The sequence below is a fragment of the Sander vitreus genome, chromosome 3, assembly GCF_031162955.1.
Source record: "Sander vitreus isolate 19-12246 chromosome 3, sanVit1, whole genome shotgun sequence".
NCBI classification, from domain to species: Eukaryota; Metazoa; Chordata; class Actinopteri; order Perciformes; family Percidae; genus Sander; species Sander vitreus.
This window is the reverse complement of record NC_135857.1, coordinates 31668503-31687726: the sequence shown is the minus strand read 5'-3', so window position 1 is coordinate 31687726 and position 19224 is coordinate 31668503. Positions and strand designations below refer to the sequence as shown.

General features: G+C 39.7%; 1 protein-coding gene across 1 annotated transcript in view; it reads right to left on the bottom strand.

Annotated features, from left to right (window-relative positions):
* Positions 1-19224, bottom strand: part of sptbn4b (spectrin, beta, non-erythrocytic 4b) — an 81461-nt gene that overhangs the window by 22940 nt on the left and 39297 nt on the right. The window contains exon 24 of the mRNA XM_078246988.1: positions 18011-18157. Coding sequence (XP_078103114.1) covers positions 18011-18157 — 147 coding nt within the window. The remainder of the gene's footprint in view (positions 1-18010; positions 18158-19224) is intronic.

The window sequence follows — 19224 nt, the reverse complement described above, 5'->3', positions numbered from 1 at the left end:
TTGCCAAAAATGCCAAACTGATTTGCAAGTCAAAGTAAAACAACCTTGCCAGCCAGCCCACTTAACGTTAGCCCGCTGATTGGACAGGATTGGAGATGGGACATCTCCTAAGGAGCAGAATGGAAGAGTCGGCTCTTGACTTATTAGCAGAGGTTATGTAGAAATGCATGACATTTTTTTACAATTACAATTCAATGTATCTATCCAAGTTTGCCTCACTATTTTCAAACATAACCAGGGGCCCATGTTCAGACCATGTAACTAGTGAACAGTTGAGCATGTAGAATCAAAAGCGTATATATAGCACTTGAGGTAAATACTGAACACAAAACGCACTTGAGCTACCAAATGTCACGCCATAATCATCATTACAATATTAAACATAACCTGTTGTGATAATGAGGTCACTACGTAATCAACCACCTTAATCAGTGAGTCTGTCTCTACACAGCACCTTGGCAGTATTTACATAAACTCATAATTTCAAGCATATATCAGTTTCATGTTAATCACTTTTCCCCTCATCACTAGGCAAATTTATGCCAAAAGATACTCTGAAAATGAACCATGTATATTTCAAAAAGCAGTAACGCTTCAAGAAATGCTGGGTGTACAATCAAAGAACAAAAGAATAAATATGAAAATAAACAACAATAAAGAGTGTAAAATGGACTTGTTTAAGACAGAGGGAAAACTTACTCCATCTGTCTCAAATACAGGGATAAAAATGATATATTTTCAAGGGCTGCATTATTATAAATTCTGTAAAAGGGGCGGTACCCGACATTCAGAACATTGATATAGTGGCTAACAAAATTTGCTAAGTAAAGATATATTGGAGTAATGCCGTCCTGAGCAGAGAATGATGTCACATTTCCTCTGTGTGTGTTGTAATCTGGATTTCTCTGTTCTTTGTTTTGATAGCCAGTCCGGCCGTGCATGATTGTGCATCTGGCCGTCAAAAAACTTGTGAGAGCCGCATGGAGGCAATCCCAGCCCGCAGCTTTTTTTTCTTCAGTTTTTCAAGTACAGCCCCTTTAATAGAATGTCAGAAATTGTGGATTGTCCATAATCTGATCACATTGTCTGATCAAAAATCCCAAAAAGAAAGCCCAAACCCATTTGTAATTATTGTAAAGATGATTTACAATTCCAATAAACAGCTGACCTGATGTCACTGAAAATGAGAAAATGAACTGAAAACATTTAAAAAAAATCTATTAATCTTAAGCAAAAATGGCAAAATATCACTGGTTGCAGCTTCTCGAATGTGAATATTTTTTGGTTTTCTAATTCTTTTATAATAGTAAACTGAATATTTGGGGGGGTTTTGAACAGTTAATCGCACAAATAAGTTTATGTATAAGTATAAGTTTAAGTTCATAAACGTCACCAAGGGCTCCGGGAAGCTGTGATAGATATTTTCCACTATTTGCTAATATTTCATAGACCAAACAATGAATTAAGAAATAAAAAGTATAATTATTTGCAGCCCTACTGAAATGGAACATCTAAATATAGTCATAAGGATGCAAGGATGGCTCTCTCTTCTCGGCTTCATCACATCCACATATATTCGCTGTGTCTTATGTTGGTTATAATTTTGTACTGTAGAACTGGGTTAGGATATGTATGTGTGTGTGTGTGTGTGTGTGTGTGTGTGTGTGTGTGTGTGTGAAGAGATTAAACCTCATCGTATTAAAATGCCTCATAAATTACCTCACACTCCCCTTCCCCCTTCCCCCTCTCTTTTTGATATTTCTGCCCCCTTTTGTAGCTCATCCTGTTCTGAACCCCATTTTACACACGCACAAACACACACACACACACACACACACACACACACACACACACACACACACGCGCAAACACACACCACCATTCCTTATGTACACCTGCTCCCTTCCTTTTTTCTCCAGTTTACCTCCCCCACAGTGAAATCCTTCCCCTATCCAATTGTAATTTGTCTTTTGCAGCCTCTATGTGTGTGTGTGTGTGTGTGTGTGTGTGTGTGTGTGTGTGCACGCGTGCATGTTGGAAAGAGAAAGAGAGTTACAGAAAAAAAGGAGGAATCAAACAAAGAAAAAACCCAAACCCCAGTGCTGGGGAAGGTAACTTTAAACACAATATGTATGTTACTTACTTACATTATACAGTAACAGTGCTATTCATTCAGTGTCTGTATTCATCTCCCTTAAAATACATTATTAATACATTATGGCCACTTAAACAAAAACAACCAATATTTCTTCACGTTTCTAAATAATTTTCGTTGTAGAAACAATGCAATTTAAACTGATAAGATAGAAGAAGAAAAGCACAATTTTACAGAGTCTACAGCTAAAAAGCTAAAAAGCCAGAGGATCACCAAAGTCAGTAGGGTTCATTCTGTGGAAACCATGATTGTACAAAATGTCATGGTAATCCATATCATAGTAGTCATTTCAGTCTGGACCAAAGTGGCCGACCGATGGACGGACGGACGGACGGACCGACCGACATGCTGCTAACATGCCGAATAACTAATTACTTTATTAGTGATGCTGCTAGAAAAATAATATTGCCAATGTAAAAAGGACTGTAAATAACGAGTCATTAGAGCTATGATTGGGACCAAAAAAAATCAGTCCCGACCCCACATGAACCCAAACTCCAAGCCCTAAATTCCACTGTTTTTTTTATCCATGCGTTAAGTTGAATAGATACAGTATATAAAAGACGGCGTTCACACAGAGCAGTACACAGCCCATGTATTATTCATGACATTACACAGACTATAAGGTCTGCATTAAAACACTGGGAAATATGCTTGAATCTGACCTGATTCAAGCCCGGGGAAATTTGAGAAATTACGTCCCGGCCCAGCTTCGGCAACAGCGTTTGGGTAAAGACTAAAGCCCTACTAGTCATCACAACAATGTAGCCTACTCTGTGTACTCTACTAAGTAAGACTACTACATTTCTCAGCATTTGGTGCTTGGCGGACAGTCATTTCAGACTCTGCCAACACATTTCACCTTTTCAACAGCAAAATAACTTTGAGCATTGACCCATCATCCTCAGAGGACAACATCCTGCCTGATTCACTCAGGTTAGGATCAAATCTAGACACACAGAGCTGGCTGATGACTGGAAACTGGATGACACTGGGATGATAAAAAAGGCTTCTGGTCAAAACCCCCGGACCGGCTGTGTGAGAATGGTTGCTCCACAGTGTGAATGTGAGTATTATAAAAGCATTATTAGTCATAGAACAAAGTGAAGTAATACTAAAAACATTGCAGGTTTGAAGTCTTCCTTTAAAAGCTATTTTTGAGGAGATAGCACATATAACTGCATGTGGTGCTGCTTGTTGTTAATGTTGATGTTAAGTCAGATTTTAGCAAATATGCTTTTTTTTTTTTTTAAACAAAATATGCATTTTATATATATTATAAGAAATTATCTAAATTTAAATTCAGCTATATTTTGCAAAACATGGCAATTCCGTTTATATTTTCTACAAATTGTTTAAGAATATATCAAACAACAAAATGTGTTTTTTTATATACTGTGTATAACATAAGGAAAAAAACATACTGTATATGGTTATACATTTTACAACATTCTGTATTGTGGCAATAATTATATAACAATGTCAGATATTTTGCAAAGATCCCATTTCATGTTACAAATGTGTTACAAATTTATTGTAAATTATCAGATCTCCATGAATGAAAAATATATTTCCATTGCATAAATAATAAACTCCTATTTCCTACATTAATGAATGTTACAATAAAAGATAAAAAAAACAAAAACACTAATGGCTTAAACTCCTGAACCAGATGGGTACAAGTGGAGGAAAAGGAGTAGAATTATGATAATAAAATGAAATGTATTGTTTTCCTCAAAAACTCCAGTTAAAATGTTCTATGGAACTGCAGTAATGTGTGTACGTACATTAACAAACAGAAAATGAAATAAAAGCTGCACAGGAGGCCACACTACACCACTCATTGTCACGTAATTTCCAGTGTTAGTGCGTTACGTCAGCTCTCATTCTGGTGTGGCGTTTCCCTGGCTGCTGATGCGTCCTCTGCTGTGAGTGGGAGCGCTGCGTGGGCTCGAGCAGCTTCACCCACAGACTGAGAGCTGCTACTCCACACTCACACATACTCAGTCTGCAGTTCAAAGAGGATCATGATATTCCACTGCTCACACAAACCGTATCTGCAGAGATTCCACAGCAAGCTGATCCGAAACAATGGGAAGAAAAATCCACATCCAACTTGTAACTGCTGTTTTTTCTTTTTAAAGTTTAAGAGACATTCAACTGACTCTACGCATTAGGATCAGTTTAGTCCGCCTGCAAAAACAGTTGTAAAATGGCTTCTATTGTTATCGGAGTTATCTTGGCTTGAGCTTGGAGACATAGAAATCTTTAACAGCCTGCGTTACAAACTGGGGGCGTGGAGTTTGAAAGATATTGGTGTTTACCACGCAGGCTATCGAGTTGCATTATGGGAATCAAAGGATCAAGTGTTTTTGGAGCTGGATCCATTCCAGGGACTAAAATGTTTATAAAGATAACATTTAAGGAAGTGTCACATAAGTAAAAACACATGCAGTATTGTGAAAGAAGTTCATGCATCCCACACAGTAGAGCAAACAAACTGCTCCTGAAAACAAAGGGGATTTCTGTCCTGCTTCATACATTTGAGGGGTATCTCTGCCTCCGCTGTATTTATTTAGACCATTCTTCTTTTAATCTGTGTCTTGCAAGTCAGCCCACTTTATGATAGTGTTATACAAAATCATTGGGGTACCCATTTAAAGTGGTAAAACAGATGCTCACACTCGTTGCTATGAAGTCTGTGCTATATGTGCACGATGTGTTGTGTTTTGAGAAGCGACCCCTATTCAACGTTATACTGCCGAATAGCATGTTGGGTACAGCTTGCTCTCCGTCGCTCGCTATTCAAGAACAGATGACGACATAGACCGGAGATGTTACCCTGTAGCAAACTCAAACATTTCAAGCATCAGCCACTTTCGGAATGAATGCTCTTGTTCCAACAAACAGCCCGGTCTCATATAGCTAGCTGTTGACACGTATACTCTAGCATTGCCAGGGGATGCAACTATGTCATGGCAGGTGTATTGCTCAGGACCCAAGGAAGCGCAGGGTCGAGTGTGAAGTTGTTTGTATGAGCGGTTCTCGAGAAAGCTACAAGCAGCAATACCGGAGGCCAAGCAATCGACCCGTTCAGAACAGGCACCTTTTCAACAGGCACTGCACTAGTTCAGTTAATACTATTTAAAGCGGAAAATAGAAAAACTTGACACGACATCGGTAGGTATTCCTGGGCGCCCCGATACACACACAACACAACAACATACTCCGTTAGGATCCAGCCTTGGACCTTTGTAGCAAGTCATTCCCCTCTCTCTCCCTCATTTTTTGTCTGCCTGCACCCACTATAAAGGCAAAAATGCAAAAAAATAAAAAGTGAAAAGTATGAAAAAGTATTTTAGTATTCAAGTATTCTAAATATATTCTAAATCGTTTTTTCATAACAATGCAACACCACCCTCTTTCCTCCTAGAACTTATGATAATAAGGAAGAAGTTACGCTTTGTTTTTGAGAATAAACCAAAACAAAATGATACGAACATAAGAAGAAAACAGGCAAAATGAAGAAGGAAAGGGAGTGAGGACTCCTGACAGAACACTGATGCTAACAGTAACAGATGGGCGCTCCTCATTCTCCTGTCTGGTCTGTATATTACAGCAGACATCTGCTCCTGAGCATCACTGCTGCTGACACTCGGCTGGTCAGTGTGTCTGTCACGCTCAGGCCACTGCTGCTATTGTGTCAATATTTACTCCACGTGTGAAAAATCTGTTCATCTGACCAAATATATAAAAAAAAACTTGGTAGGTTTCACGTTGTAGCTTTCGCTTTTTAAATGAATAATTGTTGATGTTCTACAACTATATTCTGTTCGTATTGTAGAACTCTTTCAGGGAAATCCTCTGGTACTCAGAAAGTGATGCATGCAATAGCCGTCCATACTATTTACCAATTCAAAGCAGGTCTTTAGTGCGTAGTGTGTTTACTTAAATCTATACTCAAAGCAAAAAGGATGCAAACAAAGTATAGGCGATTTTTGAATTGAGTGTTTGTGCATCAACAGCACACTATTCTCTCATAATGCAATTCACAAAAGAAACGGCTAAGTGACATTTTAAAGTCACAGTTTGATTGACATCCGCCAACACATGAACTGTATTATTTCATGTTGGTATGAAATGGGAAAGTATTTTCTTGTTTTGATATACTAACTGCTTAAAAAAGAAACCATGATTATTAAGGAATTATATACTGTGTATATATATATATATATATATAAAAATTATTAGGAAGCCTCTCATTGCAGGAAAGCCCACATGCACACCTGGCAGGCTGCCCAGTAAAACCACAGTCTGATCTGCTGGCCACTGAGCAGCTCCACTGGAGCGACTAGTTACAGCTAAAGAAAAGATCAACACCTCCTGGAAGTCATCCTCACATATGTATTATTTGCCGCAGCAAAATGCTAGAGGAAACAAATGGAGGGAAAACTAACGTTAACAAGTCCAAGACAACAATCTTTTTGGACTTAACAAAGTATATATATATATATATATATTTTTTTTTAAGATTATTTTTTGGGCATTTTAAGCCTTTAATTCCACAGGACAGATGAAGACATGAAAGGGGAGAGAGAGGGGAGAATGACATGCAGCAAAGGGCCACAGGTCGGAGTCGAATCCACGGCCGCTGCGTCGAGGAGCAAACCTCTACATATGTGCGCCCACTCTACCAACTGTGCTAACCCGGCCACAACAAAGTATGTTTTTGACGAGGTATTACATACATGTTGCCCAACTACACCTCTGTCCAAATGATATGGTTTACTGATAATGTTTACTCATGTTGTTACAGCAGCAGACACACACGCACACACACGCACACACACACACACACACACACACACACACACACACACACACACATTTTCCAGAAGCCGCCCAGCTAGATACGGGCGATGAGCACTGTGAAGAGAAAGCGCCCTGCTCTCCTCCTCTGTGCTGCTGTAAAAGCATCAATTTGACTGGAGGAAAAAACTGAACCTTTTTTTTTTTTACCATTGTCCTTCTCAACCCCCTGAGTGTGTCTTTTTGTACTGAGAGGATCAGAAAGGTCAGAGTGCTCCAGGATTTGGAAGGTATTCATTTCATTTTACTGCACTTTCCTATTTGATATGGACTCAATATTAGAAAAAAAAAGATGTAAAGACACTGTGTGCTGGTTACGTCACACCCACAAAGTCTAAACACACTGTTAAGTGACTCTTACGAAAAATCACGTTATGAGTTAATGTAAAAACCCGGATCCTTCCGATTTCTTTTAAATCTTGCAGAATAAACAGACTAGTGATTTTTTTTTTCTGAATTATGCTCAAAATCTGACAAACTGATTTAGCTTTAAACCCTGTGGTGTGCATGACTGCCAGTGAAAGTGGAGCTCTCTTTGAAGGATAAGAGTCTTAACAGCAGGGTTGCAGTGTAGGCAGAGGAAGCTCCTGTATAGTATCACTGTGAGACATATTGAGGTCAGAACCAGAAACTAGATAATGACCAGGTGTGGATGCCATCGTTTTTGTTTGTTTTAAAAGAAACACTCCTGCAAACACCAGAAAATAACTGTGGTGTTTCTGATTTTTTTTTAATACTATGGTCCACTTTTAGCAGTACATAAAGCCGGAGATACTCATTTTACTGTGGATAATAACAGAATAGCCCAATATAATGTAAAATAATATGGGAAATATATTGTGGAACAAAGAGCCCTGAAATCTGTTTTAAATCAGAGGAACACCACCTGACTTTCAGCCCTCTCTGGTGTGTGTGTGTGTGTGTGTGTGTGTGTGTGTGTGTGTGTGTGTGTGTGTGTGTGCATGTGTGTGTGTGTGCGTGCGTGTGTGGAGGTATGTGCGAGGAGAACATCAAGTGATGATACTAGTGCTCTGACTGAGAGGAAGCGGTTAACTGAGACAGAGATCTGCTGTCATATTTTTATTCTCTTTAAATTAATTCCAGTTGTTTTAGATACTCTGGGAACACTGTCCATGGAGCATTCATGCCAGTTCTGCATAAAGAGTTGGACTGAACTGGTACAGTGTTGCTGAGGAAGACTACATACACTCCCACATTTACGCACACACTTTATCATATACTGCAAAGCTAGCACAACACTACAGGTCAAAGCTATGAATGCACACAGGGCTTTGTGAAATGAGGCAGTTGCATATATAGTATATGTCAGAAAAGGGGAAAGGACATAGGTTGACTTATGTGCATATATCATTTAGGTTTTGCCAACTCATTTGACTCACCAGATGTTTTGAAAATGATTATTTAATCATATTTAGCTCTAGTGATGGCATTCTACCACTGGTTCAGAGTCAGGGGATCACTAGCATTATCTTTTCATCTAGCACCACTAACAGGCCAACATTTCCAACACTGTCCAAAACTCCAGTTCATGACAGAATACCTCCCATCAGCCTCAGCTGTAACTTCAGATAAATGCTTATGGGCCATGGAAACATGGTAACATTAGCAAGCTAACATTCTAAATGTTATAATAATTTTATTTATATAGCACTTTTCAAGCATTAAGCACAACATGTTTTCTAAATTATAAAATTTACAAATTACAATTAAAGAATCAGAAACCTACGAGAGAGGACTGTAATTTATGATGCTCTGGACCAAAGATCAAAACCTGTGTTTTATTGCTATTGAATTGTATGAAGTTAGCTGCCATCCAGTCCTTGACATTGGATAAACAAGAATGCAGGATGGTTAGATTATTCTGTTCATGTGGTTTAAATGAAAGGTGACCATATTACTAGTCTGACTATGATAACATGTATGCATGGTAACTTTTAGCAAGCAACGTTTTAAATGTTAGACAGCCCACATTCAGTGTCCTTGAGTGCCGAGAAAGGTGCCTTTAAATAAAATGTATTATTATTATATGCTTAACGTTAACTAATAAATGCTCCCACATCCAAAAGGAGCATGCTAACACTAACATTAGCTGTGTTTTGAATGAACTGCTAATGTTAGCGTGTCAGCTTAAAGCATGGGTGAGGCTACATAAAGCTGAGGCTGAAGCTCATGAAAGTTAAGCCAAGCCTGACAATGCTATCTGCAGATATAATAATGTATAATTTTTATTCATTCCCAGTGGGGAAATTACAATTTTCACTCTCTTGTTATTATACACTACACACAGGCCTGAAAAACACACACACACACACACACACACACACACACATATGCTCAGGTCCTTTTACATGCACAAATGGACAGATGCCAGAGTGAGTGGGCTACAACTGCTGGACAGGCACCCTGAGCATGGGGGGGCACCTTGGCAGTGCCCAGGAGGTGAAATAGCATCTCTCCAGCTACCAGTCCACACTTGAACCAGCGACCCTCCGGTTCCCAACCCAACTCCCTACAGACAGAGCTACTGCCACCCCAAAATGCCCACTGTACAAAGGATAAAGGATTTAGTAAAACACAATACATCACCTTCAGGCCAAACTTCTGCTCATTATTAATAAGGAGGTAAAAGTTGTCAGTTCTGTCATCTAATAAACACTTTTGTTTTTGACTCACAGGGCCACTATAGTGTTGAGTAGACACAACAAACCTTGTTTTCTCCTGATAGACTTACTGTCTGCAAAGCCCACAAGAAAGTCTATTCACCTAAAACTAGTCTTCTCTTTACTAGTGTGTGATACAACACAGAGAGTGAGTGAGAGTGGGATCGGGGCCGCAAAGGCAGAGATTGTTATTCATAATGAGTTAATGAGGCCAATTAATTATCAAGGGTAATGGGAGAGAAGGGGCCAGGAATCAAAAGCCCATTGGATTTAGGCTAGCAACTGCATGTGGAAGAAGCCATTTTCACTGTGCTCTCACACACTCCCCCACATACTCACATACACAAACAAACAAAATTTGCTGCAACTCACCCATAACAGCCAGCAGCTTCTATTTCTTCTAAATCACTGCAGCGTTACATTACAGACACACAGCACAGAATGACTAGGCACATCTTTACAAGCAGCACGTCTTCTAAAGGCGTGCAGACTACTGTTACATTGATTTGTAGCTCTGTAAATAGAAAAACGTAGGTTCTATTTTTGGTTAAGAAACCAGAAACCTGCACAAGGGGCTTTTTAAAAAAAGCACACCTTTCATCTGAGCATTAAAGTGCCCATATTATGAAAAAAACACTTTTTCTGGGATTTGGGGTGTTCTCTGGTGCTTCCACACACATACAAACTTTGAAAAAAATCCATCCATGCTGTTTTGAGTGAGATACGGTTTCTGAATGTGTCCTGCCTTCAGTCTCCGGGTGAGCTGTTCAAAATCGGCATGGCTTGTGACGTTACAAGCCGAAACGAGCTGGCTAACCGCAACCGTTAGCTCGTAGCTAATGCTAACGCTAGCATGCTCCCTCGTTCTCAATAGCAAAGCACTGCTACAACACACACAAGTTCACCATAATCTACACAAGAACTACTTCCATGTGCGCCCTCATTTAGAAGTCTCCCAGCTAATCCTGCCTTGTAACTGACCGAAGTTGGAGAAACAGCCTTTCTTTTACTGTCTATGGAGCTAGCTAGCTGACATGATCTACATCTGAGCTACTGCATGTGCAAGTGCAATCAAAGATAGTAGATAGATAGATAAAAGAGGTCTCACTCTGTAGCTAAAACAGAGACCAGCTGAAAAGAGGATCTGCAGCAGTGAGAGAGAGCTGTGCAGTACAACAAAAATATGGTGTTTTTTTGAAAATTAAGCCATGTAAACCTATTCTGGTACAACCTTAAAATACAATTATGAACCTGAAAATGAGCATAATATGGGCGCTTTAATCTTTCTTCTTTGAATTTTGGTACAAATGTTTTCATCAGGTCATTCATCATTCCTTGTCATAGTTACACGGATATAATCCACATGTAATCAGATTTGTTTATCTGGCCCGTTAAGGAAGCCTAGTCATGCTGCAGCGACAGAACAGCAGAGTTATTGATTAAACAATGCATTACACATTCAGAACACTGCAAACCTCAGCGTATTAGATCTGGCCCTCTATACTACAATACATTAACACATATTGTTGTAGGCTGGATTTCAACACTCAAAAGCATTTTTCTGTGCTCTCTTGGTCTGTGTCTTACATCACTTCCTGTCAAATCTTGACATGTTTCCTGTCCCCTGATTAAAGGGGAGAGGATTGAGAGAGAGAGAGAGAGAGAGAGAGAGAGAGAGAGAGAGAGAGAGAGAGAGAGAGAAAAAAAGGGTAGAGAAGGAGGAATGACCTTCACACATGAGCTGTAAAGGTACGAAGAGAGGAGGGAAAACAAGGAGAGGGGAGTGGACAGCTGTTGCCTGGCAACTACCACAAGCACAGGAAGAGGAGATGAGTTGCCCCAGCTGCTGCCGGCCACTTGACGTCACAACAGAAACCGACACAGCACACAAGATGCATCATAATCATCCAAAAAGGCCTCCACTGCTGGAGTACAGGCAATGTGCTTCCTTTACAGCAGAGAAGGGTTCTTACCAGATTACATAAAAAGACTAGAGACTCTCAGAGGACAGAAGCAGAGAGACACAACCAGGACACAGGATACATAGTCTTTAGACAAGGGCTGCGTCCGGAATTCCATACTAACATGCTATTTAGGAGGCTAAAACAGTATTTGAGATTTTTTAGTATGCCCGAAAACTTAGTATGATACCAATAGTACAGACAGAAACCAAGGAGCTCTGTAACGCTCTAATTTACATTTCTACATATTTAAACGACTGTTGGTCTAGTTATTCACCTCTTTCAGTAATTTAAGCATTGTCTGGCGATGCCACTAGAGCGGAAATCTACAGGGGTTACCATGGTTACGCGACTTCAACGGCAAGGAGGCTCTCAGGAAGTGACGTTGAAAATTACAGCTTAGTGCGTCCGAAAAGATACACACTACTGTTTATTTACACAAAAGTATGTTGAACTATAGTACACATGTTGCATATGTACTGCAGAGTATGCAATTTCGGACGCAACCAGGAAGTACTGTACAACAGGAACCACAATACCACACTACCCGAAAACAATCATGTTCCATGATTCATATTCCAGCCAAAAGATGTGTTTCGTGTTTTTTGTTGTTGTTTTTTTTAATTACATACACATTTTAACGTTAGGAACACAGCACTGGGAACAGAAGACTGTTTCTAACACTAGTCGGCAACATGTTTGATTCAAAAGTCAATGAAAAGATGCCAAATCCTATGAATGTTATCTTGCAAAAAAACTTACGTTGCTAAGCAACGGCCTGGGAGCAGGCTTTTGGGGGTGAAGATGGATTATCACGAACGACTTCAGAAGCTAAACCCTGTCTATATGCCAACAGCTAGCTTGGTGTGACTACAGTCTGCTACTGAAGAGCATGAGCTGGGACCACTAGAGCTGGATACACACCAATACAATACAAACTATTTCAACGGCTAAAATTGGTCCTCACAAAGAGAGAAGGTAGAGAGCACACACATACACAGTATACAAGCACATAAAACGTTCCTATATATGCCAGTTCCTCTCGCTGCACCTTAATGATCCTCCCTTGAATTAAAAATAAAATGAAAGATTTTGAGTGTGTGTTTGATTTCATGTTTCATGTTTTTTATTGTTCTCCTCTGAGTGTGCTGTAAAGCACTATGGATCGACTGTGTTGTGTGTAAAATGCTATATAAATAAAGTTGAGTTGAATTGTTTAGGTTGCGAAGGAGACTCATCCTGCAGGGAGAACAGGCTTCACAGAAGTCTCTACACTCTTCACACCCTTGATTTTGTTGTGTGCAGTCAAGTTGGACTCTTTGCAGTATAAATATTAAAAAAAAATTCATAAAGAAAGGAAAGTATTCTAGGATTTCAGTGTTGTTTGACTATCGTAAGATATGAGTAGGTTGTTGTTGTTTTTTTACTGTGAGCCAATTACATATTTTCATCTGAAGAAGAAAACAAATAAATGCACCAAGCAATATTCTGCTACTTAAACTTGTGGGCGTAAAAACCACAATGGACTCCTTTATACATCTGAGCAGCAGCAGATTTGATATTTGGAAGAGGTCCAGGTGCCCAGATCTTTCCCAGAACAACATTTCAGACAACCAGAGCCACTTCTGAACTGTAGTCCAAAGTAATCATGACATTAACTACAATATGTATGCAAATAATGCATTTCAATCAGTTTCTATCACAAGTAAAATCATTTTTACTTAAACTTTGCAAATTAGGAACTAATCATTTTTGTTATTTACCGGACATTTGCATTTAAAACAACATAAAAACAATTCTGCAAATACAAGAAACCACAGTGTTTATTCTCCTCCTCTCCTTTGTCTCTGTCACGTCCTCTCTCTCCTTCTGTAAGCATTTTTCCAGTAACACAACTCTGCCTTCAGATAAGCACATGACCCATGAATCTATAATGGAAACTGCTCGGCGCTCTCAGGCCTCACAGTGCTGCTCTCTCTCAACATTATATCACTGTATATCATTACACATCAGTAAGCCAATTTTTTCTGACATCATATGCCCACGTTATAGACGATATAAACCCCCATGCTAACACACACACACACACACACACACACACACACACACACACACACACACACACACACACACACTGAACTAGAGCTGCAACTAACAATTATTTTCATTATCGACAAAAACATCTGGAAATAGTGAAAAATCCCCCATCACCATTTTCTGGAGCCCAGAATGATATATTCACATTGTGGTGAATCGATTCGAATCATTGACGGGATGATTGGAATCGAATCGTGACACCAGTGAAGATTCCCACCCCTAACTACTACTCTGCCTGAGACAGGTTATGAGGTTATGTTGGACACTGACTTGAATGAGATCGGGGTACCACTGTCTCAACAGCATGAGTTCGTAAGCTGGAAATTCCACCACACATAGTATGATGAGCTTTAATGACTGAAATACACTCAGTATAGCAATATTTGATGGCTCATTTGATGTTTCCTCAGTACAGAATGACGCACTGCCAAGATTAGTTTATACCAAACACTCTACACAGATGAACAGCCTGCTAACTACACAAGTTTGATTTTCCATAACAACCCATATGGGTCCATCATCATCCATGTGTCCTGTCACTCACTTTGAGTTCTCTGAAGGGTCATCACACACAATATCTAATGTTGTGCTGATAGCAGGCACAGTGAGACTATTGTCAACATAATCTGATGATCTGAAACAGCATCAGCCGCTCAGAAAGATGAGCATGGAAGTGAATTTGAAACAAATTTAGCTTTAGCATGTTTTTGCTTTAGTTCGAAAGGTTTCACTTTTGCAGAATTTCAACAAAAAGTGAAAACTCAGTTATGGTCATGCAGGCCATAACTGGGTTGTAGCTAGGCATGGGCCGGTTACTGGTTTCAAGGTATACCACGGTTTGAAAAAGTCACGGTTTCAAAAACACGTTCATTTTCTGTCATACCGTTCCTAAGGTATGTGCTGTTTTTCCCCCTCTCCCTGCCGGTGTGCAGTGTGTTTTAAAATAAAATACATTGTGTTCAAAATATCCAGACATTTCAAAACTAATACATTTATAGCTCTAATTGCAATACCGTAATACCGTGATATTTTTGCTGAAGGTTATCATACCGGCCCATGCCTAGTTCTAGCATTTATTCCGATCCTATAAGGTAACTGCTAATACACTGCACACATTTATACTTCATTTATATTACTCTAAACCACCTTCTGTAAACCAACTGTACACTACCGTCTACACTGCACTATATTTCTTGTCCTGTCTATACTTGAATATCACATTACACTTTTTGTTCACTTCTGGTTGGATGCAAACTGCATTTCGTTGTCTTTGTACTCTGCACAATGACAATAAAGTTGAATCTAATCCACACGTGTCAAACTCAAGGCCCGCGTGCCAAATCCGGCCCCTCGCAGATTTTGATCCGGCCCGCATATATATTTTGGTTTACAATAAATTTTGGCCCACCTAGTTTTTGTTGCTTTTTCTTCGTTTTTGTTGCTTTTTTCAAAGTTATTGGGCGCTTTCTTCTATGTTGGCTAAGAACATTTTGGCTGACTTTTTTAGGACTTTATGTCGAACAAACTGTGAGTGAGAAGACTATACGAGACATGCAATAATACAGTCAAAGATATTTAACTTGGATTAAATAAAAGCATGTCAATTAACCCGTACATGTCTGGCCCTTGATGTGATTCTAATTTTCCAGTGTGGCCCTTTGTGAAATTGAGTTTGACACCCCTGATCTAATCTAATCTAAAAAAAATAATTACACAAGTAAACGCTGCCAGCGTTCAAGACTGAACATGTGAGAATTATATCATCTTTTATATATTCTAATGGACATACACAATTCTTGATCATTCATTTAGCAGAAAAGGTGTTCATGTTTTCTGAGGATTGCAATAATTAATCATAGGGGTGCAAAAAATTTCAGTCCAAGCAATTAAACTGGAGAGATGCAGAAATGTATTGACAACATAGACAGCAAAATAACATCTAAGGCCATCTGTAGTATGATAACATGAGCAAATGTCATTCAATTATCGCCTTCACTGCCTCTCACAGGCCAACACAGAGGCACACACACACACAATGTGCAACTTAGCCTAAAATAGGATCACAAACTACTGACGAGTTCCCGAGGGACTGTGGCACTGAACTACAGTTCTACTGACCCGTACTGATTTCACACATACAGATTTACGTCACTGCAGCCAGTGAGAGGTGTAAACACAACAGCCCAAAGTCAACCCAGTGAAACCTGGACGTGCAGCTGGGGAAACACTGGCTAACCCAATTACGTCTGTGTCGACTGCATCTTTACACAAGAGGCTGATGTGCTGTATAAATCTCCTTAATATGAAACAGATCATATCAGAACACAGAGCACTGGTGAAGGTTACAGTGTTCCCCTCTCTATTTCAAATCCTTCTGTAATACTTTCTGCCCTTGCCACTGGCTTTGTTACGCTTCAATTATGTGAGTTTAGCACTTTAGTGTTTTAATACCAGCAATATTATATGAAACGGTTAAAAATAAATTTGCCATTAGGTAATGAAAGGCTGTGCAACTTTGATGATTGATATCCAAGCTTTGTTTACATCCGTGATGCCTGTCTGAAGGGAAGTAGACATAAGAGATCACTTTTCTTTTTAAAATGGTATCGTTGCAAAAAATAAATCTTAACCTTGAGGGACCATAAAAACACTCCAAACACAGCTAACATTGATAATAGTCCTAAAACAACATTGTTTTCTCTGCTACAGTGTAACATCCATGATTCAACGTAAATGTATGTGCCTTTACAATTGTTTTTCTATTTTGTATTCCTAGCTTGATGTTAAGTGCTGTTTAAGACTCAAAATGACAAAATAATGTAAACACTTGAGTATAGGCTTTATCTCTGCATACATTTAAAGCGTAACTCTCGCCAAAATGCAACCTAGGGTCTTTTTGTGAATATACCTGAGTCAAACTTTCGTTTAAAAGCATATTTAGGACGGAAACGCCACTTTTAAGATTTACCGTTTTCTCGTTTTTTGGTCAAATGGCCTTTTGAATGGGAGTGCTAGGGGCACTTTTATGATAGCATCAAAATCAACATTTTTAAAACACTAAGAAGGCTCGACACAACATGAGACTACACGAGACAAAGTATCACCAGGGGCTCTACACATGAACTTGAGTATTGAGAACATTGTTTGTGTACACAGAGTTTACTAAAAAGAAAGGTTTTGAGCAACTCACGTTAGCAGTTGTTGTTTACGCTATCTGCCATTTTCTCAGTCAAAAATAGGTAATCTCCGAATGCTCCATAGGAGGAAATGTCATTCTTATATGAGGCTCCTTTTTCAGCTACAAGGTCAATATTGTTTTTCACTTCACTAATTTATATGGAACTAAGCTTTAGGAGCTTTCCATCTTTACTCTCCTTCCTCGACTATTTTTGACTTGCGAGATGGACGGCGAACGGAAGAACAACAGCTACAGTAAGTTCTTCAAAACCTTTTTTAGTAAACTCTGGGTACACAAACAATGTTGTCAATGCTTTCGTTAAGGTGTAGAGCCCCTGGTGATACTTCGAGCAAAGTCTCATGTTGTGTCGAGCGTTCTTAGTGTTTTAAAAATGTTGATTTTGATTCTATCATAAAAATGCCCCTAGCTCTCCCATTCAAAAGGCCATTTGACCGAAGAACGAAATTACGGCCAATCTTAAAAGTGGCGTTTCCGTCCTAATTATGCTTTTAAACGAAAGTTTGACTCTGGTATATTCACAAAAAGACCCTAGGTTGCATTTTGGCGAGAGTTACACTTTAATCGTAAATGAAAAATCTGTTACAAGCATCTTTGAAGCTTTGTTATTTGGGCATCATCGATTTGTAGGAGCAATGTTTATAAAACTACAACAAAAAGTATGTGTAAAATAATATATTGACAGCATCTGCCAAACAGAGACACACTGAAACATCAAAAAGACAAAGGCATACTGTAAGAAGAACACAGATTATGAAATATAGCTCAGTGGGCCCAAGCCACTTCCAATATATAAACCAATATATCATGTCATTCCTTCTCAATCCTGACATCCTCTGCTGATTACTGTCAAAAGAAACCCAAATGTTACATGACAAAATACACATTACAGAGTGGCATTTGATTATGCTCCAAGGACCAAAAGGGCAAAGGCGTACAACTCACTCAACATCAGAAGGACCCAGTAAACTTTCAAGCAAGAGGAAAAACGTACCAAAACTGTATTTGCATGGCAGGAAAATACTATCGTTTAGGGACTGGCAGCACTTACCTTTTCAATTTTGTCCAACCATTCCTTATTCTGGGCCAACTCGGCCATGAAGGCCTGGTGCTTCAGCCATTTCTTATGGAGCTTCTGGGTCTCGTCTCGGCTGCTGTCCCTCGCCATTAGCATCTTCTCACACACCCAGTCCCCCAGCTGGGCGAGAGACACAGGGAGAGAATGAGAGAGGGAGAGAGGTGTCAATACTGGATGAGCATACATACTGTAAATAACTGTTGGTGTGTATGAACGGATTCCTCATTTTAAAAAGATCTGGATACACCAAAACACTCGCACCCACTAATAGGTACATGCTGAAATAGTGTCCAGTTCATAAGAAAAACGCTATATGCTTGATTGCATAAGAGAGACACACACACACACACACACACACACACACACACACACACACACACACAAACTTTATCATAATTCTGTATGTGTATGTATGTATATGATAAATAGAATTATGATAGAGTGCACTGTAGATAAACACACCAGCAACACATACAGTGGGAAATACAAGGTCAAACACACAGAGATGAATATTTAATGACGCACAGCAGGCACATGTAGGCAGACACACGTGTACCAACAAGCATGGTGGCAAGGATTTACATATACACACAAACAGAACAGAACCACAGCATCAACACACACACACACACACACACACACACACACACACACACACACACACACACACAGCAAACAACCCCCTCCACACACTCACATATCCACTGTCCATCAAAGAGTAAAATCTGCATTTGTGTCTGTGTGAGGCAAACACAGGGAGAACACTCCACGCCTGCGCTGACAGCATCACCAAAATATTTAGGTCAGCATCAGCACCCTCGTCTCTACGTTATCAACATCCTCACACCTGCATGCAACACTTCCACCTGCACCTCCGACCCTCTCTTTTAACTCAACTGTAAAGCGAATAACCCGTTTACCGGCAGCGTTTAGCGGGAACAGCCCATGGGATTGTGGCAGCTGCAAACAGCCGCTGGTATCCGCATCCTCGCTGGTCCGCCGTCACACACATGCAAAGACGCTCTTCACCGCAGAGTGAGATGGAGCGAGAGAACGAGTAGAGGAAGGAAAGGAAAGGACAGAGAGAGCTATAGAGAAAGAGAGGCACCTTCTGGAGAGCTGAACACGAGACAGCCACACAAAAGGTGTGCTAAGAAGAAAACGCCAAGCAGGAGGTTAAATAACAA